General features: G+C 36.6%; 1 protein-coding gene across 2 annotated transcripts in view; it reads left to right on the top strand.

The window, feature by feature from the left end:
- SH3RF1 (SH3 domain containing ring finger 1) overlaps window positions 1–25,790 on the top strand; it is an 83,970-nt gene that overhangs the window by 28,803 nt on the left and 29,377 nt on the right. For both annotated transcript variants that reach the window (XM_071556221.1, XM_071556222.1), the window contains exons 3-4: window positions 22,354–22,629; window positions 23,359–23,454. In XM_071556221.1, coding sequence (XP_071412322.1) covers window positions 22,354–22,629; window positions 23,359–23,454 — 372 coding nt within the window. The remainder of the gene's footprint in view (window positions 1–22,353; window positions 22,630–23,358; window positions 23,455–25,790) is intronic.

Below are 25,790 nucleotides of genomic sequence, written 5' to 3'. Positions count from 1 at the left end.
ATGAGTTGCAATGTGTTACAAAAGGATGAATGACATTCCTAAGGGAAACAAAGTAGGAGGGCAGGGCAAAGGTCATTTAAACGCTGGACAGTAGCAGCTATTGTCTGCTGGGAAAAATGAAGGCCAACAAGAAAGCATATTTCTTTTAAAGAGCTTGTATTCTCTGTAACAAATACTCAGAGAAAACAAAACAAACTCTAACCTTCAGCATTTTCCAAAGTGCTTCCCTCCAAGACTCAAAGCTGCTAATGCATCTGCAAAACACAAGGCTATTCCAAAGGCAATTACTTATATTTTTATTGTATTCATTTGTGTATAAGGCGGGGGGGGGGGAGGGGGGGAGTGCACTTTCTGGCTAATATGTTTAAATATTCCCTTTTTCTTTTTTTTCTGAGTCCAAAACATGCTTCATATTCAAATAACTTAGTAGGTCTTTATTACAGAAAAGCTGCTGTTCTGCTTTTACAGTCAAGCTGATAATGAGTTAGCTTGTTCCAAACTATGAATGAGTACTAGCACTCATTCACTCAGAAATGAATATTCTGTCTGGCTTCTGGTAACAGTAGCTAACTAAACTGTAACCTTACATTGCTTATTTGTTTTGAGAAACAGAAGAGTAAGAGATTAATTTTTTGGAAGGGTGTGATACAGTGCACTAGATCTGCCATAGTAGGGATGATGACTACCAGTGTAATGACAAGAAGTTCCTAAGATGAGTCTGTGTGCATCGCTGTGTTGTTTGTATGAGCATTTTAAATCATCACCTGTGATTTTAAGAAGCATTTTGCAACCTATAATATCATAGCCAATTAACTAGTGCATTAAATAATTTTGAAATGCTGATTAGTTTTTCTTTGGTTTTCTGTCATAATTTGTCAGGTTTTTTAGAGTAACTGGAGTCCCACTGCACATCTGAAGATGGCTGATTTCTAATTCATAAATCCTTTGAAATGCTAACATAAAAACAGTATATAGAAAATAGCTAGGCTGATGGGCATTAGCTTTTCCTTTTCCTATGAGTCAGGCTTCAAAATACTCTGTCAGAATGAGAAGTCTTTAACACAATGAATTTAAATGGTGCATTTAATAGTTGGGTTTTTTCCCCCTATTGTTAACTGTAGTAGTTTTCTCTAGTTTGTTGATTCTTCGACTCTGAAAAATGCATTTGCAGACTATAGTTTTTCAATTACATTTGCTTTCAAGTAGGATGTGGAGGATGAGGGCAGAAATGTTCACTTTTTTAAGCTGTTATTATTTTTGACAACTGGGAATTGTACAAGAGTTAAAGTTTTTAACTTTCTGTGCCTAAAGTTACGGTTGCACCTGAGTTTGTACTGATGAAAGTACAGACAATGATGGCATGTAAGCGTGGTCATAGCATCTGAATCAAGTCTCAGTTGCCCACATGAGGAAGTGGAGTTCAGTCCATCTTGAGGAAGCAAAAAGTGAGATTGTCTGGGAAGGAGCAGGCAGAGAATAAGTCCCCCAAAACTTTTCAGTTAGTAAAAATTACACAATGCAGCTGGTTTCTCCTGATTAGATGTATTTATATGAGATTATCTATAGCTAATTGAAAATAAAAGCCTAAGGAAAGAATAGATGTTGTAGGTCTTAAAGGAAGGGACAGCTGATATGTGCCCGTGTCATATAAATGATGCTTTGTTCTAGAAACTGGTGTTTGAGCTGCATTATTCATACAATTGCTTGTAAGCCTTCTTTCTCCTTCTCTGAGGTATTTAGGCATTTAAGTGTCAGTGTAGCTGATCCACTCAGGCAGGCAGGGCCAGAAAAGTGCTGCAAACCAGAAAGGCAAGGAAGGGACAGTGTTGGTTTTTTTTCTACAAAGGCCAATACTTTTGTCTCTCTCCATTGTCAAAGAGGGTTGAGTTTCATAGCTTGTATTTGACAACCACAATGCAAAGGTTGATACGGCAATACTACTTTTTGTGGTCCCCATCAATATTCTGTCTCAAGCATTCTAGATAAAAATTGCTCTCCTTACCTTTTTTTAATTGTGTTTGGAAAGGAGAAGTATTCTTCCTGTTCACATACAGACAGAGGATCATTTGGTCTCTTGGTGGCTAGATGACACTTCAGGTGTTCTGTCTAAACTAGTGATTGTGTGGTGTCTTTCTTTTCCCCAGATTTCTTAGGCATTTCAGTGTTAACTCATTTTGTCCATTCACAAGTCTGCAGTTGTTTCCTATATAGAGAAGTGCATGTTTGTTTGTGTGCTTCAGCATGTTGTTGTTTACCATCACTGGTACTTAATGTACTAATTTCTGAAGGAAGAAACTGAGTGTTCTGTATTTTGGAAAGGAGAGGTAGAGAGAAAGGAACAAAACAAATTTGCTAGAGGGAATGAGGCCTTTAGGTCGTTAAATTTTGTGTCTATCTGAAGTTACACCACTCCCTCATCTCATTGAAGCAATGTTGAATATTTAGGAATAACTTCATTTGATTTAATTTAATGAAAACTTTAGTAGGGGAAATTGAAAATTGAGTACTCTGGGTTGATCAAATGAGTAAGACATAGAAGCTTATGATCACTGATTAATGATAAGAAAACAATATAATACAGTCTCCTCTCTAAAAGGTTAACAGTGCTCATATAATTAGAGACTGTATTATGGTGTATTATAGGAGGGTAATAGGAAGTTTTGCAGGCATTCTCAGCATTTCTTAACTTGAAGAACTTGAATGTGTAATGTTACTAGCTTTTAATCTAAGTTGTATTTGAAAGGAAGAGATATGGAAGAATGACCTGTTACCTAAATGTAATCTGGTTCCAATAATGGAGTACAGACTAGCTTTTCTGTGTTGTTGGAGGGGTTGCTTTGTTGTTCAACTAAAATGCTTTTCTTCTTTGGATCCCATATTCACCAGTAGCTAAACTACAATCTCTGCACTCTCTTTCTTTTCTCCTCTCTCTCCAGAGAGAGGGATTTTTTTGATTATTTTCCCTTGTCGCCTGAATGGATGACATTAAGAATGCTATCCTACAGATTTCTCTTGTATTCTCTTATCCCTTTGGTAAGAAGGGCATGAGGAAAGCTACTGAGGTTGTCTGTGTGATGACACTTGTTGAGCCAGTTACTTGACTTTCAGAAATCTGGGATGTTACTAGTCCAGTTTATGAAAATTATTGAACCTTGGCATGATTTGTATTTCAATCTGAAATAAAGGCAAAATAGTAACGCTTCCTGAAGCTAGTAGAAAAAGAAGAAAAATTGTCCTTCGATGCAAGTCCTAATTTGTGGTGAAATGTGTCATATTAATAGCCTTTCTCTTAAATATAAAAACAATGTATTAACTCTGTGGAGGTGTCTCCTTGTTTGTACAAGACATGCCTTTCCTATCTTCACCCTCTCATGTTTCATACTGCCTTTCCTATCCTTCATTTCTTTAAGTTCTGGTTAAAGTTCATTGTTGGGTAAATATTTTAATAAAATAAATAAAAATGCTGTTTGGCACAAAGCTTTCTCTGTTTATAGTGCAGGTTTCTGTGTCTCTGTGGCATCACTTCTCCTTCACCTTTGGACAAAACACGTCAAAATTGAGCTTTTGATCTTTCTGAAAGGGACTAGTTGAGTGGACAGTTATTATCTGTTACTGTGTCAGAGGAATCGCTGAACTCCCTGAGGAGATGGATTGTTGCTCAGTTGATATGGGAGGTTGGCCTGGGTGTGGAGAGCTTCTGCTGTGGAAGCTTCTTCACAGCCCCTTCCTCTAATGTGGGATAGAATACTTGTGCAGAAACCTTTCTCCATGCCACTTAACTTGATCTACCCATGGACCTGGAAGCTAATGAGGTTTCAAGGGGTTTAAATAAATAATACTCCTATGTAGTAATAAATGCAAGGCAATAGAAATCAGCTCTTTGGATTGTTAATGATGCAGAAATGTTCTCTTTGCTGGAATAAACTATTTGCTGGATATAGTAAAAAAACAACAAAAAAACCCAACACAAAACCCCCCCCAAACAAAACCAAACAAACAAAACCAAACAAACAAAAAAAAACCCAACACCCAATGCAAACATCACTTTATTTGTTTGACAAATGCTAAAATTGTTTTTTTTAAATGGAAACTTAATCCTTAAAAGGTAGACCGTTAAACTAACAGTTTTCAAAGTTTAATAAGGCTTTGTTTTATTGGGTGGGGGTTTTTGGTGGTTTTTTGGGGGGTGATTTTGGTGAGGGACTTGGTGTTTTGTTAAGTTTTTTGGTGTTAGTGCATTTTTTGAACCTTTTATCAGAATGGGGTATAAAGAAGAGTTATTCTTCCTCAAAGACATTGGAAAATGGCAATTAATTTTAGGGAGAGAGCAGAAGATAAATTTGAAGATTGGAGAAGCAGAAAATGCTTAACTTGTAAAGTATTTGACTACGCCAGGCATGACCACTTGTAGCAAAGACGTGAAGGAAAGGGAGAGTTTGGCAAGTCGTTGCAGCCACAGTGACAGTACAGGTACTTAAATGGAAGTACAGATAAACATATTTTTTCATCTACTAAACACCAAACAACCATACAGGAAGAATCTTCTTGTTTGGTATAATTTGAGGAGTTTTAAAACTCTTGGAAAATAAACAGATTTCGTCAATTTCTAATGTTAAAAGGGAAAACTTCATTTCTCTACTGCTACACTCAGATTTACAAGCCATTTTTTTGTATTATAACCTCTATGTATGCAAAAATTAAAGAAAACCCAACAGTCAAAACCTCCCATAGTACATTGGCTGGAGACAGATAGAACTATGTGCTGTTTCATTTTATACAGTCCAAACATATTCAACATAATTCTCACCCATTTTTCCTTTGAGTTTATATTTTATGGATATGATCTTAAGAGGATTAAAGTTGAGAAACTGCATTAGCAGTCTATATATTGGCATAACTTAATTTGTGTATACTGTAAAACAAGGCTCAGTAATTCAAGATAAAGTTGTTTCTTATTGAGCTAACTTGGATGGCAAAATCTCATCTAGGAAGAAAAAGGCCAACTTCTGTGGGGCCTTTTAGTTGAAACTTTGTTAGTGCCATATGAAGCATAAAGAAGTATCATTATGATGATGTTTTTGGGAAAATGTAATGGGAGAATAATCTGTCCATGGTTATGTAAAGCAAGTAGTTTAGTACTTTCTGTGTTCCAAGTCATCAGCTTCATTTTTGGAAAATCTAAAATCTGTCTGGTGGATGAACCAATAGATTATCACCTTTTTGAACAGAAACTAGACTGATATCTTTTGCATTTCTCTTCTTGATGTGAGATCTTTCTAAAGGGACATTTTGAGTGGAGGAAACAGGCCGTTCTTGTATAAAACTTTGTCATGTGTAGGTAAGATTTTAAGTATAGTTTTTCTGAGCTTGTTCTTGAATTTCAGTGGTCTGATAAGACATGATGTTTTAGAGGCCATTACAGCCTGTCTGGTATTTTTAGGACACAATCCTGCTTTGCTGACTGTGAAGCCATATTGATGTAGTTGAAAGTAACAGTTTGGAAGAGGCAGTAAATTATTTCAGGTGAGTGACTGACAAATTTAAAGTCTTTAGCTACAGCTTGAGAACACAAACCCAGCTAAAGTCAATATGGTGTAGTTCGTACCATAAGCTAAGGTGAGGTTTTACGTGGCTGTATGTGGATAGTCCTGGTCCTAAATAATGAGTTTCTCTTAGTTTTTGTGACCTGCAAGAGTGTTCAGGCTCCCTGACACTCTGAGGAGCCTGTCAGAAGTCTGTATGCTGTGTGATCACTCTGTAGCATTTCCCAAGGTGAAACTTGTTTTTGTTGAGGAAGGGATAAGAGGAATGTGTTTCACCCCCTTTGTTGGGAAGTGAAGCAGTTGCTGCTTGGTACCTGCAGTCTGGATTTTGGTGGTTGTCTCACCCAACTGGGTCTGCCTGTTACTGCCCTTTCAGCTAGGAGCTTTTTTTATTACGGAGTCTGGATTTGTAACTCCCTATCAAGGCAAATAATTTTATTTAACAAAGCAAATACAACATAATCAAACTTCATCAGTAAATGAAGTGGTTGGTGTGTGCTGTGCTGATCTGGAGGCACAGGTCTCCTTCCCTTGGAAAGACCAGGTGAAGCCCAAATGCCTCAGTTTGCACATTGCTGACGCTCTGGTTATGCTGTAATTGTTAGTTTGGTACCTTGTTTGATTGTTTGCTTTCTGACCATCTTCCCTTTACTGGCTGATCGGTCTTTGTTCACTATGTGGAATATTAGCTGATAAGCTGCAATCACTGAACTGAATCAAGGGAAAGAACTGGTTCTGTTCCTTTGGCTGGGCAAGAGTAGAAGACCATCTACCTTATGGCTCCAATTTGTGCACATGTAACTTTCTTGAAAGGCATTTCAACTTCAAGTCTTCTCTGTTAAAGAAGATTGTTTATTGTCATTAGATTAAGATTTAGGCCTCTACCAATACTGCAGTGAACTGTGATGCCTCTTCATTTCCTGTGTTAACTGGTCCCCAGTGTTTGGGGTTTGCTGGTGGCCCTTATCACTCTTGTGTCCCCTACCAGCTATCTGGAAAAGGGACACTTGTACCTGGTGTCAGATTATACATGTCCTCAGAGAGCAGCCAGCAGCCAAGAGAACCAAGCAGACGATGGCACTAATGTGGCACTCTGCCTTTTTATGTGCCTACTTACTTTAATGCAGCTTGATAGAGAGAGCCGTGGAGCTGGCCAAGACAGCAGGGATTCCTTTTCAGATGTAACCAAGCTAAAAATTGCCTTTGGCTGCATAGCAGACATGGAACATTTCATACAAATCGGATTTTTTTTTTTTTGTGAAGTCATATGGGATCTTGGAATGCACATTATTAAGGTTTATATTCTAACTCATGTTTAGAGCAGATGTTAACAATAACAATTACTATTGAGAACAAGTTTCCAAAGTATGTGCGGCTTTTTTTATTGTTGTCTGTAATATTTCAAAAGAAAATCAATTACAGGCTTTAAAATACATGCTCATTTGTAGTGATGACAACGCTGATTTGTAAATTGCAGTTCTTTCTGATATGTTTTTATGTTAAGCTCCTCTGTAGAATGTTCAAAGACTCATGCTGAATTTAACAGAAAACATTTGTGTATAGTTAATTGTAGGGACAATGTTGAGATATAGATTGAATTGCTTAAGAATATTTTTTAATTGTTTCTTGTATTTAAATGGCATTTCACACAGATCTTTTCATCTGTTGCAAAAAGAATTTAGGAGACCAAGCTGTACTACATTTTACACATCTGGAAAAGCTTTTACTTGTAAATAGTTAGCAGTGTATTTGCAAAGGCAATTTAAGACAGTGCTTTGTTTACCTGCACCAAACAATTTAAGAGTACATTCCTGGAATGTCTTTTATTTATTTAAGCAAGGAAGAGGAGGGATAATATTCAACCTGTCTTAACATGTAAATCATTTAATTGGAAAATCCAGTTGTCAAAGCTTATGCTACCAAACTATTAAGCAGTATAGCTTTGCAAAAATAAATAAGAAGATGTATTAAGCACTCCCAGGTGCAAGTTTGGGAAGTACAAAAATAGCATGATACACGGAGCACTGGAGATGCTCTTGTGCCATTTTATGTAGAGCTAATTATTTACTGTTTATCTGGAAGCTTAAACTAAATATACGCTGCTAATATTGACTTGAAAACTGAAAGGAAATGAAATTTGAACACTGGAATAATGAGATGATAGGTCTGATTTCCTTTAGGCAGTGTAATAAATTTGCAATGCAGCTTGTCTAATGCATAGATGATAAATGAGGTTTGCAGAGGTGTGTGCACACACAGAGTAGAATACTTAACAAGCAGCATGGTGTTATACCAGTTATTTTCTGAAGGGTAGAATATTCTTTGTACTGCAGGATGATCACACTGATGTCCAGCCAAAATGGAGACTTACAAGGAAAGTGCCCTGATTTGTGTCACAAGAGACTTTTTCTTGGTGATCCCCAAAAACATAAATACAAAATGACGACATGCTGGGAACATTATTTTAAGTATTTTTTCTATATAGAACTTAAGTATTGAAGCTCATAAATTATGATTGAAGTATAATTTCCAACCCAGGAATTCAGTAATTTTGGGCTATCATAATGAAGTTCAAGACAAAGTATTTCTCGCTTAGAAAAACAGTGAATTAAGTTCAATATAAACAACCCCTAGTGTGTATGTTTGGTGGTTCAAAAGGGCTACTGTCCCAAAGCTTAAAAAAAATTAGCAAAAATAGTTGAAAATAACCAGTTGCAGAATGAAGGAATAGCAAAACTAATACAAAAACCAGGGTTTCATAATCAGAAGAGCAACGGTAAATAACAGACTAATGTATCATGAGTGCACAAGTGCATTGAGAAACATCTAAATCTTTGTAGCATGAAAACCCAGTGAAAACCTCCTAGTGGAAGAAACAAAGTGTTAGCCTGTTAATGTTTTCAGTGTAAGACTTGGTGCCTTTCTGGTCAAAGTGTTCTATGTCACAGGCTTAATGGGTGCTTTAGAAACAACCTTTAATACAGGCTGTGAGGCAGTGCAGGGACAGACAGGTCAGCTCTGTTGAAGGCAGCAAATTTTGGACAGAATGGCATGATATACGTCAGTATTTCTATACTCTACTTTCTAAAACTGCCTGAGATCTCATCAAATCCTAAATCTCAGCCATCCTAAAAAGAGACAATAGAGTTGAGTGAAAATTGGAGAAAAACTGGAATGTCGAGAACACTTGACAGTCAGGTCATTTAGGAGAAACATGGTGGTGGGGGGGTGTTGGTTGCAAGATAATTTATTTCTTTTTAAGCTCAGGTCAGTGGGTTGAAGAGTATTTACCTTACAGGGCAGTTGAATGCATGTGAGAATGGCCACATGCAAGTTGGTACCTGCATGAGTCTCTATTCGGGGGCTTGTATTCAGGTCTGTGTTTCTGTGCCTGCACCAGTTCAGACACCTGTGCAGAGTGGAACATTTACAAACCTCTGAGGGCTGTGTTAATGCAGTTGCAATTCATAGGGCTTTCACTATACTTTTTTGTTTCTTTTAAGAGTAGTTGATTAGTTTGGTTCTATTTATATAAGCTACAGTCTTACACAAGAGCTGAGATGAACCAACTCCATTAGCAGTGGGCAGCAGGGTGCAGGCTGTCCTACCAAGGGGACAAAGAGGAGTGGACTCTCAGTTTCTTTGAGTCCTGCTCAAGGAGTTGTCTTCCATCAGGCCTTAGTGGAGTCTGAGTCAGAACTCTGAAGCAGGATTACTGAATTCTGCTTTCTGCATGTTTCTCAACCAGTTTAATAGCATGAATAGTTAAGAGAGAATTAAAGAGCTGTCAGCCTTTCATTATCCTATCTGATTCTTAACTCTTGGCTCTACAGCAGTGCTTTCCCATAATAATGCATTATGATTGAACCACGTAATTAAAATACTTTTTATCTAAATGAGAAAGTTGTACTTCTTGTAAGTTGTTCTTGAGAATTTATTTATGGAATATAATTATTCTGTGCTTTCCTTGTTAATGTAAGTAGATGGCTATTAATTTGTTTACTATGGAGTCTCAAAGGCAGAAAGAAGCCCCTGTGCAATGGGAGAATGATATGTAATTAACTTTCCTGGAATAAACTTTCAATAAGATTAACCTGGCTGGAGTGAGAACTGCTTTACTTATTTCAAAGAAAATGTTGAGATCATGGCATGTGTCACATTGTACAACCAAAGGACTAAAAACCTCTTTAGGTTGGGAAAACTTTGGCTAGATCTATATTAGCAAGTGGGCTGCAGTGGGAATGGATCCATATAGGAAAAACAGTGGATGCTGAGGACTTGGTGGCCACAGCCAGTATTTTTTCAGAGATATTTTGAGAAAATTTTGCTCTTATTCCAGGGATTGTTTGGAAGAGTAAACCACTGTTGGAGCACACCTTTCGTGCAGTTCATATAGTTTAAGACTGCTCTAAAATGAAAAAATAAAATGTGTACAAGAATATACTACTTACTAAATTTTTTCACACATATAGCTATTTCATTAAAATCATTATATAGAGGTATACATTTTCATGAACATAAATGAAGACTATGAGCAGATGTGAGACAGTTGATAGTATAAAATATAAATAATCTCTCTTTGTTGAGGAAGATAAATGGTCATTTTTCTTCAATTGGATAAAAGAATGGATTGTTTCCTTTATGTTTGTGCCATAGAAAAATGGGGAAAAATTACCGTCCTTAACTTTTCCAAATACTTGAGAGGGAAAAAAACCCAACTCTTGTGTAAACTTGTTTTTTTTTTAGAGAGACTGGTGAATTGTGTTGCAAGTCCAAGAGATACTTCAGATATTGTTTTACAAAATGACTACAAAGTTCATGTAACATTTGGGGAGGTGAAGGGCTTTTAGCAAAATGCATATGACAACATAGAATTGCTATTAAATTGTTGTTTGAAATAGAAAGGTTGTGTATTTTGAAATAGAGGATTGCTTTTAAGAAGCAGCTTTATGCATTTAAGACTCAAAGCTTACCATTGACAGTCAGCATCTACCAAATACAAAAAAAAGGATGGGGAAAGATTTTCTGAAGAAATTGTCTATAAATAGAATGATTCAATCTGTGTTAAACAGCATAGTAATGATGAACTTGTTAGTTTCCAATTTCCTCTCCTTTGCACAGTGAATACAAACACAGTTGATGAAAGACCACTCATTTAAGTAGTTCAAATGCTTCTAGTTTCTGTGTCACAGTGAAATCTGTTTGAACTGTTGTAACCAACTAATGATGAAGTGCAAGTGGACTAGAGGAGCAGAATCGGTGTAAGCAAATGCAGACTGATTAGACCTCCTTGGATCAAGTTCTGGTACTTCTGCAGTAAAAGGCTGAGAGGTGAACAGGTTATTATGCTTTCAATGTAAGCTTCTTACTGCCTAGCATTTCTAACCCTTGTTGAGCTGTCATGCTTAAAAACACAACAAATCTTTTGGAGAAACAACTGCATTTAAAACCAAAGTGAAAAATCCTTTTCTGTCAATCCTGACAGGAAAGGTCTACTAGTTCTACTTTGTGTACTGCTTATGCAATTCTCCCTGCCTCTGACAGTGAAGTTAAAGTAATGAGAGATTTTACTTCATTTGAGCTGGTAGTTTTTGTAAAAATGAAGCACTCCTGTACAGTGAAGAACAGTCTAGAGTTGGGCAACTTGGGGGAAGCTGAACTAAGTGAGTTTATCATCCTGCTTCATTACTATGCTGCCACGTAAAACCAACTCTTTATGCAATAAGGAGCTAATTAAAATAAAAAACATGGAATATGGTTTTTTGCACTATTTTACAAAGAAGTAGTCACATATTGCTGGAAATTTGTCATGTTGGACCCCTGGAGAGTCAATTCATTGTTGTGGGGTAGGCCTGCAGAAAGTCTAGGCTGGCCAAGTGGGGAGCTCCTCGCTGAGCTCCCTCGCAGACAGGGAAGCACAGGGAAGGTGGAAGTGGGGACGGGGGGCACTGGAGGAATTGAGAAACCCTGTGCATGTAGGAAGGGGATTAAGAAGACCAAGATCAAAGCACTTGTAAAGGTCCAGTGACAGCAGATGGGAGTGTGGTGATGTGATGTACCAATTCAGACCTGATAACTCAAGACATGTGGATTGGTTTTGTGTTATAAACTAATACTTTTATGCTAAAACAGATTCATTTCAACAGTATGAAATGTGAAGCATAAGGCTTTCTGTAGGCTTTATGTGCTCAAGCCTGTTCTGGTAGTACTAGAGGCTCATTTGCTCCAGGCTATTTGTCTACTTTTACAGACTGGATGAAATAAGCAGGAGGTGCAAACTCCAGCTTGTCACTGCTCAAGACATGAATGTTAATGTAGCATTCATCTGGCTCACTCAGCATTTTTGTTATAGTAAAGAGCATATAGGAACATTTATCTTGCAAAACATGCATAATTTCAGCTGGGATTAGTTGCCTTTTAAAAAGGCTGACCAGCTGCTTTAAGAGGAGTGCCATAAAAATGTTTTGGAAAAAATATATTCCAGGAAGCTTTGAGGCATGAAAATTTTAAAGGATAAGTAAAAATAAATACCAAATAGAGTTTGTCATTTACTCTGTGCATGAAGTGGACATATTTGCATATGCTACAGTGACAGCTAAAATTAGCACCTTTTCTGCAATAGGCAAGGAGCTGATGAAGTCAGGATATTAAAGGAATCAAATTGATTCCAAAGGAATTTCAAGAAAATGAGTGGATTTCAAGAGAAAGAGGGCATGATACCATTCTTCAAACAAGCTTAGCTAAAGTTCCTCCAGATTCTGGCAACAGGAGTTAGCAGGGAATACCTAAGAAGGATGTGTGACAGTGATGTTGTGTTCATTCAGAAGGCTGAATAAGCACCTGACCATTTAGAAAATAGTGGAAGTGACAGTAAATAAATCTAAAAACAGTCTCTCAACAAGTAGTGGAATGTCAGATGCTATCTCAGGTGTTTAAAATCAAATTCAGACAGGAGAGATTTCTGTGGTTACTCCCTTTCTTAACTATCATTAACAGGGCCATTTTTTAATTTTAAAGCTTACACAGTTTTGGTGGGGAATGAATTGACATGTGACCGTAGTGGAAAGCAAGGCAGGCTCAGATAAAAGTCACATCTGTCAGCCTTGATAGATTTTCATCAAAAAGTGCAGCAACCTCTTAATTTGCAACTCTGTGTTTTTCCATTGCCCAATTTTTGGTAGCAAAGTATTTGAGAGATTAAAGGAACATTTCTTCATGCTGATCTCACCAGGAGTAATCTCACCAAGTCACTCCCTTATTCAGAGTAATTTGCTCGCTTTGCTCCTTCTGTATCATGTTCAAACTCCTCATCTTCAAAGCTCAGTAGGGTTTTGCTTTTGGCAATCTAATTTCTCACTTATTCTTTTAATTTTTTTTTCAATCTGTCTTCTCACCTGGAATTTCCTCACCTTTTCATGGTTCAACAAGTAAACATACTAATTTGCACATCACATTGAGGGAAGGTTATGTTCATTTTGAAAATGTAAAAAACTTGAGAACAATATAAAGCATTACTCTTAAATTTTTACACTGTTGATAAAGCCTCTGGAACTCTTGATACTTGTGCTAAAATATCAGCTCCCTGAAGGAGGGACAAAAGGGCCTCCAGTGTTTCAGTGCTTCATAGAGTAACCAAATGTTACAATCTTCTACACTAAGTAGATGAATCTTTTTTTTTTAAAGTGAGCAAACAGAAAGTTTCATAAAGTGATTTGTAAAGTGATTTAGAAAGTTCAGATTTGTAGGAGAATTTTACATGTGGCCAGTAAAATAGATCTACTTTTCCAATATTGATGGCTTATGTTTAATACAAGAAATGAGAGATAATGTATTCTGAATTGCCATGAAAAGGCTGGCAGACAACATACATAGTTCAATTTGTTACCACTACTCCAGCATAACACAGCCTAGTAAGGCCATAATCATGGAATCCTTCCTAGGTGTTAGCAATGCCCTATGGGTTTATGTAGATTCCCTTTTATTTCTTTCTAATGTGGTGAGATTTTGTGTTAATGTATTAAAAAATCCCCAAGACTATTAAACCAAAGCAGGTAGGTGTTTCCAAGCATTGCAAGATGGTTCCTTTCTCTGAGATTGCTGCTGACTGTATCCCAGTATCTTTAACTACATATGGTGCAGAAATCTCACCAGCTGTCATGTACTGTATGTCTGCCCCAGTGATTGTGTTTATTACAGCAAGATGTTGTTTTGTGAATGTTTTGGTGAATTTTTTTTGTTTGTTTTTTTTGCTTTCTGATGACTGATAGGAGGTTACAAGGTTAGATGGCAGTTCAGTTAGTAGAGCAGATTTGGAATGATAATAGTTGCAGTTATTGATGCTTTATTTGTGAAAGGGTATATGAAGGTCTGTGGCTTCCCATGCTGCCTCCCATTAAGCCAATGGGAAAGAAGAGTATTCTGAGTTTATATGAAAATTTCTGTTTGTTCTGGACTTGGAGCTCTGAATGGCACAAATCCTTGGGAATTAATTATTTGGCTGTTTTAGCAACTGCATATATGGCTTTTGACAAGGAAAGTTAATTCTAGATCACTGTATCAGAAGGGTAAGTATGAACTCAGGGAGCAAAAGTGTGCCAAAGATGTGTAATTTCCAATGTATGTGGACACTATAATGAAGAGTGAAAGGGAGAGCTACATAATAGCCAGGTAAGAATGGATTTAGGCATAGAATTTAACATTCAGATGTGATCGGTATTTGTTAGTGTTCAGAAGACTTTTATTTCCTCTTCTGTGGTTACTGTTTTGTGATTTGAGGTTCATATAATAAAAAAGCAAAAGAAGCAAATGGTATTTAAGAAACTCTTGGCACCGGAATGTTGTTACACTTCCTAAAACAGATTTTGGATAGGGAGTGAAGAGTTATGAAGGGCATTCACTGGAAAACTAGGCAAAATGAGGCTTCTTGATAGATACAGAAGTACTATCTAGCAATTAGGTATTTTGAACAGTAGAATAGTTCTGTACTCTGAGCTTCAGGGAGACATGTAGCTTAGACAAATACTTGAGACATACTGTTTCAAAGCCTTTTGTCAGGTTTCTTCAGGCTCTTGGCCTTCATATACTTTACCCCTTGTGATATTTTTTGTTTGCTTCATTTCTCACTTTTCTTCTCTCCTCCATTTTAAAGGTAAGTCACTATTTTCAAGCTGGTGAGAAAAATAAAAGTGCATTAGGGGATCAGTAATCTATTGCATCTATTTTCCATTTTCCAAATTGTTCTTCAAAAAATTCAAGTTAGTAACTATGAGGTAATTTTCTGCACTTTTGCAGGGGTAGAGGAATTTGAAACAACAAGCTTTCCAAAGTACTCATTATTACCTAACCTTTTTAACTTCAGATGTTCATGGGAGTTTTAATGATGAGAAATTGGATATGATTGGGGAACACTAGATATATTCTAACATCCCACCTCACACTGGGGTTTCTTCAGAGATATCCAGAATTAGTGGTGATTTGGAGTAGGACTAGCAAGTCTCACTACCCATTCTCACAGTTTTAGATGTATGCTTGGCAAGAGGGGTGGGTGTCTTTCTTTCTTCTTGGAGTATGCAGGATTCTTGTCTCAGACACCGTAAGTGGTATTACATGAAAGGAGAATGCTTTGGAAAATACACTGCTAGAAGAGTTTTGGTGGAGTGAACTTTTGCTGCATATTAACTTGATGTGCTAAAAGAGATTAGGGGATCCACACTGCTGTGCTGTGGCCCTGGGACAAGAAAAATTAACGGTTTGAGGGAGACATCAAATGCCCATGAGTTGTCACATACCCAGAGGAAACCAATGGGGACAGTGGCACTTTCAGTTTGACCAGTGGTGTTGGTAGAACTTATAAAAGCGGACTCTTAAAGCAAATCATTGCTTTTTGAAGTAGTTCTTTTATATAAACATCCTAGCTCAATGTAGTGTATGCTTTAAGGTTTTGTTTTGTAAGGATTCTTACAAGGGTCTGGAGTTTTTCAAAGCAAATGGCTTTGTAGTAAACAATTGATCAAAAGATTTCTAAAGAATTGGAGTTGTGTGATATGCAAATCTCTGGGAATACGGACCTAAATTCTCTTCTGCATCTTGAAAATTGCCTCCTCAGTTTTTCCTGTGCAGAGCAGTTTCCTTACACTTCACTTTTTGTTTGCTTGTGGAAAGAAGCAATCTTGAACCTGTCAAGTGCATACAGTTAAAATATTTGGAGACATGGTGTGTGCAGGATATAATTATTTTCTTCTCCTTTTTTTTCCTATTTTTACGTACTTGTTTTGTTAGTTTGGGAGCTCAGTTCAGTGGAAAGTGTTCCAAAATTCTTTACTTAACAAACCTTGGGAAAGCAAGTAGCTGAGAACTTTGCATTTTGGATAGGCAAAGAAAAGAAGGCAGCATTCTGAAGACGCTATTTTTTTCATTTGAAAAAGTTTTTACAAAGACAGGTGTTACACAGAAAGGGACTGGGCAAAGTGCTTTTGGAAAGCTTTGTAAATGTCCCTTTCTAACCTTCCATATTATTAGTCTGATTGCTTAGGCCTTAAGGCAACATTTTAAAATTCCTTTCATTCTCCTGTATTCCAGCTTTTAATTTCAAAACAACTTTGTGGAAGAGAGTTGCTCATACTTATATTAAACAACCTTGTGTTTGTTTCTTAACAGCAGACATGAAAAAATGACAAAATGTTTTCTTCTGAAAGCTGTTAAAACAGAGGAAGCAAAAAGGACTTTAATAAAATGGCTACTTTAAGTAGGTCTTTGATAGTTTACCTCCAAAGAAGACATAAAAATTGTTACCCTTCTGCTGTAAAATATAGGTTTCTCTGAGTCTGTGCTCTGAAATTTTTCTGCAAGTTGCAAAGAGCAAAGTGAACTGATAAAGACCTCAAAAGAGTCAGGCAAAGAGCTGTAGGGCATGTCAACCTGCATTAGATGGCTGAAATCTTGAAAATTAATAAAGACTATTGTGGTATTTCACACACTATTACATCTAGAGTTGGTACTAGTGCTACTTATTGTGTACAGGCATTAGAGAAAATTTACCATATTCTGTAATTGTTAGCTCATAGCAGAGTTTTGCAGATCTATTAAAGAATTTTTGATTGAATTAAGTAATAGTAAAACTATAATCCCATTTCTTTATTTGTCAAGGTCCTAAAAGTTTTACTCCTTGAAGTTATTCAGCTTTTCCAAAAGTATAACAAATGTGTTGGCTTGATGGTGTATTTTGTCCTGCACCTTGGGGTTTTTCCTAGAGTAGTCTTTCAAAATGATGATTGTTATGTAGGTCACGGATAAGTTACACACAGATGGCTTTCAAAGTTCATCTCTTTAATCAGCCTTACCTGGCTAGCTAGTTTCCTCTTGATGCTCAACTTCTCCTTCTTTCATTAAAATCAAAAGCTGTACCAATCTGTGAATAGCCATATTTGCATATGGAATTTCAAAACAGCTACAAATTTTTTACTCTTTTAAGCCAAATGTTTGGTTCTTTGCTTTATCTGTGTGGAGAAAATGACATTTAGTACAACTGTATTATTAGAAACCAGTAGAAATGAATATACTTACCAACATTGCTCACTTCTTTAAACTAGTGAACTATTATATGAAAAAAGTACTGGTTTATCATATTCAATACAACAATAGTAATTCATACCAGATGATGCTAAAGGTTTGGTTTTATGGTTATTACAATATACTGGCAACTCGATACAGGCTTTTATCATAAAAAAATCTTATTTTTTATCATCCAGATAGATGGAACCTCAGACATGCTTAAACTAGAAATAATTTCATTTGCACTGATGACCTCAGCAGTCTTCTAACACAGTTCTGATGGCAGAAGTATGTAAAATTGATTCCTCTAATAATTTAGTGTCACATACACATTAATAATGCTCAAGTTAGCCTTTCTTTGCACAAATCTGACTTTGTTTGTATTGTTTCCTAGATGAGAAAAGTAAATGCAGGGAGCCAGCTTTTAACATTCTGCTTACATTATGGAGACACTTTGTGTTCTGGAACTTGGTAAGAACCAGGGAAACTTAGTTTCAAATGTTATGAACTCTAGGTTGGTCTGATCTGGAAAACTGAGCAGTTAATTTGTTCAGGTTCAGCGTACCTGTATCTTAACACAGGGAGCACATTTTCTTCCTTAAGGAAATCCTACTTAAGGGAACACATCTTTTAATATAAGCAGTTTTAGAAGGTGTTCAGTGAAGTATTCTCATAAGCTCTGTGTCTCGCAGTATATGAAAATTTAAATGCAAGTACAGAAAGAACGAAAGAGGCTGAAACAAAGAAAATTGAACTACACAGATCATCTGGCTTTAAATTAAGACTTGCACCTAGTTATTGGAGCCAGCAAGATGAGACATGAAAAAAAATAGATGCAAAAATGGATATTCCTACCTGCAGAACTGGACAGCTTAGTAAAGGCTAAAGAAGGCAAGAGAGCAAAGTCATTGAAAGGATACATTTGAAAGATTTGAGCCAAGAAAGTAATAATATGAAAAAGAATAGATTACAATATTAAAAGAAACAATATTGTCCTTCAAAAAGTTTGAATGACTCGCAGTCTGAAGAGGAAATCTTGGGTATACCTGTATCTACTGGAGAATGTACACATAAAGAACTAGTTGACACAAATCTGCCTTGCAAACAAGTTTTTGCTGCAGCATATTAACAAACTCCCTTATATAGAGGCAGCTTTCATTGGCAATCAGTTATGTCTTACAATACTGGTTCTTGGAGGGGAAAAAAATAATTGACTGAAAAAGTACCTCTGTAGCACGTGACTTACTGTACTTCAAATTGCTGTGTAATTTGAGATATTTTGTGATTGTTTCTCATCTTGTCCTGGTTATTAGTGTGACTGGTTTGATTTAGAAACTACATGGAAAGAAAATAAAAATACAGGTGAAGAAAAATCAATTTTCTGTCTTTCCTTGTAAGAAATCTGCAAATAACTGATGGTTATTAAAGATCTTCTCACAACATGGATCAAAATGATAGAAACTTCCAGGGTTTAGGGGTTTTTGTTGAGAAAGGTAGGCCTAGAAACTGCTGCTGAGGTGTCTGAGCAGGCTGGGTATTTTTTGAAGGCTGATAGGGCTTTGGTTGTCCATGTGCAGTTTCAGAAAGCTGTTTTTCTCTGTCTTACTACTAACATAAACAGTATTTCTATAAAAGGAGGATCTCCTGGCCTCTTGGAGACACTCAGTGTCTAAGAACCTCAGACAGATGAAAGCAGCATAGATGTTCTGGGTAAATCAACGGGCTTACAGGGAAGCCTAGGCCACTTTCCCATCTTGCAGCCAGAGAACAGGGAATGCCTTGCTTGCTTCAGAAGTGACAACCAGCAGCACTGTGTCTGGGGAGGCTTGGAAGGAAACAGAGATACAGATGTCCCGGTATCTGTTCCATTCATTTCCTTTAGAAGGGTTTTACTATTTGTGCTACTTTAGCTTATGCTGGTTCTCCAAGTGCAATAAGTTACAGAATGAACACTGTTTTATGCCAGTGTAAGCATATTTATGTTTGGGCTTCTGCCACTGAAACTCCTTTTTAAAGGAAATCAGATCTTGTGTTTCTGTGTCTTGTGTCTCTTGGCTTAAGCTTATGAAAAATACATGCAGTTGCATATTGTCCATTAAAAAAGTAAAGTTCAAAATAAGGTGATTGAAAACAAAGTATAAATCCAAGAGCAAAACTGTGAGTTGTGTAGGTTTCTAAGGCAAAATATCTGGGTTAGGAGAAGAAATCTGAGGAGCTTGAGCCTCATATATATGAATGCATACACATTTTTCATATTCTTGTTAAGCCATTTGTTTTGATGTCATTGTATATTAGTTTCTTTAAAGGAATATGGCATGTAAAATGTATGTATATCCATGCCTTAGCTAAAAATGAATTTAAGTGGTTTGTAAAATGCAGTAGCATTAGAAGTTCAGATATTTTTGCATAAGGATTTTGCATAAGGACCAGGGAAATAATCCTAAGAAACCTACTTTTTGTTGAGTCTTTCTGAGTTTTTTATTTTAATTTCCTAAAGTGGTTTTTGTTTGGGTTTTGTTGTTGTTGTTGTTGGTGCTGTTGGCAGGGTAAGTGGCAGCTGTAAACCTAAGGGTAGGCTGCAAAGTTTTTCTTCCAAAGCCTTCCTTTCATGTTTAGCCAAGTGAGAGACACGCAGTGAAATGTGAACTTGGGCTCGGTGTATCCTTAGGGCCACGTCTCCTGGTGAACGGCTGGAGGGGCAGAAGGGGGGCCGGAGCTGCCCAGGGCTGCTCTCCACAGGGGCCCGGAGGCACCGGCCATGAGCCGCAGCTCCCATGGTGCTCAGGGGAGGAGGAACGTGAGCATGGTGCCTGAGGGGTCTTGATGCTGTACCCCTGAGAACGGCGCTCCCCACTGCACTCAGCCTCACATCGCTCTCCCCCTGGGACAGAAGGAAAAGACATTCACTTCTCCAATGAGTCATTTAACTATTTGTCTTTAATTCCTGGCAATCCAACTGGGAACTGTGTATTTTGTTGAGCTTTGTTCTGTTAGATTTTATGGACTGGAACCATTTCTCTTTAACGTTGGAAACAAACTTTGCAGAAACTCAACCTATACACTGGGGAAGGAACTTTCTATAAAACATAGTATTGTACATTTGAATGCAGAATTGTTCATAGAAAGCTTTGTGATAAACTGCAAAAATGCAATATAGAGTTGTAACAATTAATGATGACTAATTGATGAACTTCATCACTTTGACATGATTTTTTTTCCAACTGAACTTTATACACAGAGCTAATCTAAAAATTATTCCTCAGTATGGGGACATAGAAAGCTTTTTCGCAAGACAGCAGGGTGATTCCTGGTAGAAGTCAAGCTATTACTTGAGATGCAAGAGAGATCCATATGTCCTGTAGTAGCCATAATCTTTCTACCAAGTAATTCTTGGCTTGTGATCACTGAAGAGCTGTAATTTTTGTTTGTTTGTTTGTTATTATGATGGAAAGGGCTAAGCAAACAGTGTGTCTTCTCCTGTATACAGGTGTTTGGTTTTGCTTCCTCTCCCCACAGTTCTCTCTCTACACTTGTTTTTATTCCATTTACACTGATTGCTTCCCTCATTCTGTTTGCTCCGCAGAGACCACATAAGACTAAAAAATACATGTGTATAATATTTTTAGTTCTTTTACTGTGACTATTAATTTTCTTCTCAGACAGCTGAGGCCCGCAGATTCTCCAGTTGGTTATTTTTTTTGCTATCCAGGTTTGTACAGAGCATGCCAGTAGTGTGCACATTGTGCACTGATGCAATTAAGTGTGATCATAAAGAAAAATATTATTTGCCTTGGTCTGAAGATCACCAACTGTGAACAATCTCATGGATCCTACTAATAAATTATTTTTGTACCTATCTGGATGCAATAGAATGAACTGTTATTTGCCCGTATACATATGTAAATCATATTCCTCTCTACATATATATACATAAGGTTTTCCTTTGACTGTTACATTACAAAAATTATTAAAAAAGCTAATCTTTGAGATATTATTTATCCATTTGAGACATTATTAATATGCATGCACAAAATTAAAGTTGTCTAAACAAATTGGATTATATTAAAAGATAAAATTTTAAGTGTTAAAGGTGAAATGAATTATCAACGCTCTGTCTTCTGCCCAGTGGGAGAGACTCAAAGTGATAATTCCTTCTGAGAATTTCCTTGCATTGTGTATTTACCTCTCAACATACTGCAAGTGAGCTGACTTGAGAAGAGAGACTTACCATGGGGTAGATGTGGTGAATAATGTCACCAGCATTGAATTTCACTAAAATTTGGCTTTTCCACAAGGGTTCATATCAAAGCTGTGAAATACTGTGCTCTGTGTAAATGCTGCCTTTGCTTTGGAAAGGCTGTATTAGGTTACTGCTGTTGGCATCAGTAAGGTGGTGAGCACCCCTGTAGGTATTTAAAGTTGGAGAGAAAACAGAGTTCTGAAGGCAGCATCCATAACTCTGGTTTTGCAGAGATTTATGGCTCACTCTTGCAAAATTTGGAGGCAGAGGCTGAACAATTAAAAAATAATACTTGCCATGTGTATAAGGGAGGGTGACAATATTAAATTGTAATCCTTCCGACATACTTTCAAGACCAGTGCCAATGACCTGTAGTTTTCAGATATTATGGAGGAGTCCAGTGAAGAAAACCCAAGGATACACGCCTTCAACATAGATCTTTTCCAGTAATTCTTTTTAGCAATACTTTTAAATAAATAATTGAATTACAAGAGATGGTCCAGGATGAAAATTCTCACCTTCAGTAAAGTGAGATTTATTTTTCAAGTGGGAAAACTCCTGTGTTATGTCCTCGTCCTTAGCATTCTCTGCCCATGAAGTAAATAAAGTAAGGATGATAATAAGAAAGTCAGACAGGAAAAATGCCTTAAAGGTCTTTTAGCAAATTTGTTATTCTACTGCTGTATTTTCTTGCAGCATTTTTCTGTCAGATCTCTCAGTGGTCAGGTTGCTTTCCAGTTTGTTTGGTTTGGTTTGTTTTATTTTTCTTTTTTTTAATGTTTAAGCTTAGTGAGTTAGTACATTAGGGTTAAAGTATTATGGGATGTTAACACTGCATAAAACTGAAGCCTTTCCAACAAGTTTGGGTAAAATCAATAGAATTGTTGCAATAAAATATTTTTCTTGTGTATGATTTTACTTTGCAATTTTATACAGTTTCATTCATAATCTCAACAAAAAAATCTGTTTAGTAATGCTTATCAAATTCTAGTGATTTATTATTTTCTTCTTCTTCCTAAGGGTGTACCTCAGTTACCATGTGCCAAAGCATTGTATAACTACGAGGGAAAAGAACCTGGAGATCTTAAATTCAGTAAAGGAGACATCATCATTTTACGTCGACAAGTGGATGAAAATTGGTATCACGGAGAAGTCAACGGCATCCATGGCTTTTTTCCTACCAATTTTGTTCAGATTATTAAACCTTTACCTCAGCCTCCGCCTCAGTGCAAAGCACTTTATGACTTTGAAGTAAAAGACAAGGAAGCAGATAAAGACTGTTTACCATTTGCAAAGGTAAAAAGAGAATACAATTGCTATTTTATTCTTATAATTTCATTCACTTGGATAAGAAATAATACAACTGTTTTATAGTCCTGTCTGCATTTTTAATGGAGCTGCACAAATATGAAAAGGGCAAGTAATTCTGCGAGTATTTCTCTTATGTTGATTAGTTTTGCCTTCTCTTTCTACATTACATATAATTTCTCTGAGGTTTTATTTCTGAGAATGCAGTTTTTCGTAACTGCAGAAGTGATGTTCCTAACTTATGAGAAACAACCTATGTTTTACAAATTAAGAACATTCCATCTTCTAAAGAAACACTCAAATTTTAGATGTGAAAGAAGTCATATCACTTACCAATGTTCTTAAGTAGAAAGGCAACATCTAGGAAAGATTAGGTACTGAGTCAGTTGAGAAGGAAAAGGATTGTGGTTTTGTTGCTGAATGCCAAGGACTTAAAGCAGGGCTGATGAGTAACATGGACTGAACACAACAGGAAATCTGGCACTGGACAAAGTCAGATCCCTGAGATGTGGGCAGTTAGTGGAACTCTGACAAAATAGGAAAAGGATCAGCTTGAACTGACTTCAACCCCAAAAGCGTCATGTTCCTGTTACAGAGTGCCTTCTTTGTGGTTCTTGTCCATGTACTGCCTTCTCTGATTACCCCTCTGTTATGGAAGAAAATTAAATTAGAAATTAAATTACAGCTGGGAGACATAATCACTGCATGTTCACACAGGATGATGTTCTGACTGTAATTCGCCGTGTGGATGAAAACTGGGCTGAAGGAATGCTGGCTGACAAAATAGGAATATTTCCAATTTCCTATGTTGAGGTGAGTAAAGCTGGGTCCTCTGTAAGGTTGTGCCCACTGTGTATTTAATTTTCTCAAAGGAAAAATAATTAGTGCTGGTGATGATTCTAAAATAACCTGAGATATAAATAATCTTAGACCTAAAATACTCTTTGAGAGAGTTAATGACCTCCACAGTTGAACCAGAGATTTTCACTTAGCTATTTGATATCTATTTTCATTGAACGGAATTGAAATGAGAGTACTTGGAGGCAGTCTCTATGTTCTCTTGTTAATTATACTGGAGTCATGCAGTCAATCACAAACCACACTTATCCACAAAATGAAAGCAGTCAGCAAATCAGAGAAATTGTAGGCTTTGCCCTGTCCCTAATACCTGCCTCTCAAAACCAAATTAGCACAACTAGAAAGTCAAAGAATACAGGCTGTTGTTAAACAGGTAAAGAATTGGCTTTTACGTCTGACAGATTCGCTTATAAAAGCTTCAGTATCTTCCTGCATTTCTCATATGTGATACATCAATTTACAGGAAGAGGTAACAGTTAAGAAAATGTCCACAACTTTTTCAGTTTTAAGTGTTGAAAACTGTATCTTCTATATAGAAAGACATCAGTGATTAGAAACAGTGTGTACAGCTGCAACAATGGTTATTCAAGTTTGCATTGCAGAAAGATACAGATGTTTGGAACAGTGTTGTCCTTTTCTGGTAGGTATGCTGTGGATACTTGATGAGATACACTTCCTGCACAGACAGTATTTTCTTTAAATAAATGAGGCAGAATGATGAAAGGAAAAAGTATTTTCCCATTACCTATGGGATGAGAAATACGTAGTTCAGGTCACAGAAGAAATGTGTAACCACACTAAGAATCAAGTCAGGTTTCATAAATTCAATTTCTGAATGCCATGATGAGATGAGAACCTCAAAAAACATGACCGCTTTCAGCCAACATAGAATTTATTTTTTTAAAGGGGCAAATATGTGTATTTATTTTTATTGCTTGATGTTAGGCTGTGGTTACTGGGGGATAGAAGATTTCATGTGACTGTAAAAACAAAAAGACTGAAAACGTTTGCTTAGTGCAATTTTGTCTTCAGTTTAAGAAGTTTTTAAAAGCCAATTGAAGAATTTCTTGCCTTCGGGTATTTTTTCCTAACCTCATTCCAATTAACTGCCCCTTCGGTTCAGTCAGTAAAGCTTTTTGTAGTGCTTTTTCAAAATAAATAACTTAGCTGAGTTAGAAGAAGCCCTTTCCTAGGGCTGGCACTTGGGCTAACTATTTAGCTAAGGACTACATTCCTATCTCTATAAAAGTTTACAAAATGGAGATACAGTCTTGAAAAAAATATGTAAAAATGATAGTCACAAAATGTATTTCACTGTTAATGTTTTCAGAGTGATTCCTTTGACTAAGAAAATGTATTTTCAATTAACCTTTTTATAACAGGCACCAACACTTGAGTACATGCTCTCAAATCCCCCTATGGGAAGTCTACAATGAGTTATACCCAAAGAGGTACTTGAAACCAGATAGGTGGGTTTTTTCACTGTACACTGAACTGAAACACACGGTGTGGTGAAGAGCAGTGAGATGTGCAGTAAAGTATTGATTTCAGTTTTAAAATACCTGGTTTCTGAGATTATAGAACTCTTGTTCTGTAAAATATAGAGGCAGTTGGCACAAACAGTTATAGCCAACCATTCTTACCTATTGTATGAAAGACACTGAAGATGAGAAGTAATTCATATTTTGGAAGGGTTTTTATTTGGTATTTTTTGTTGTATTTCCCAATCCTGTAGTTATTGTCTATTTTGGTAGTATGACAGACATCTTTTGCCTTGTCTATGTTAGTCCACATCCTTTTGTTTAAAAAATGTGATTTAGTAGCTGCATTTACTAGAGATTTTCTGAAGTCATTAACTATAAAATCAGTGTAGGCTGCGACGTTTGTTCTGTAGTATAGGTGTAATAACTGTGATACTACTTGTATAATGAGTCCCAGGGTGAAATTTTAGATAATGTTGAAGACCGTGAAAATCTCTGATTATATTTCAAGACAAATTTTGCCTGGAGCAACGTTTTATGGTTCAGTATTTGCTAGTCTGATCTATTATGTCTTTTACTTATTAAATATATGGCAATAATGAAAGTAAGACTGAAGACATTTTGAGAGAAATTTTAATATTGATCCTCTTAAAAGTATAGATTGTGAACTGACACACCACATTATGTTTTTACCTGTAGATGTAAAGCACTGTGAAAAAATTACTTTTATGTGCAAATGAAAAATAAATAATCTAAACATTGAAAAAACCCCCAAACACATCTATTTTCTAAGAAGTGCTAAACCCAAAC

The sequence above is a fragment of the Pithys albifrons genome, chromosome 5, assembly GCF_047495875.1.
Source record: "Pithys albifrons albifrons isolate INPA30051 chromosome 5, PitAlb_v1, whole genome shotgun sequence".
In the NCBI taxonomy this organism is placed as follows: Eukaryota; Metazoa; Chordata; class Aves; order Passeriformes; family Thamnophilidae; genus Pithys; species Pithys albifrons.
The sequence above is the reverse complement of the archived record's forward strand: the minus strand, read 5'-3'. Positions and strand labels throughout refer to the sequence as shown.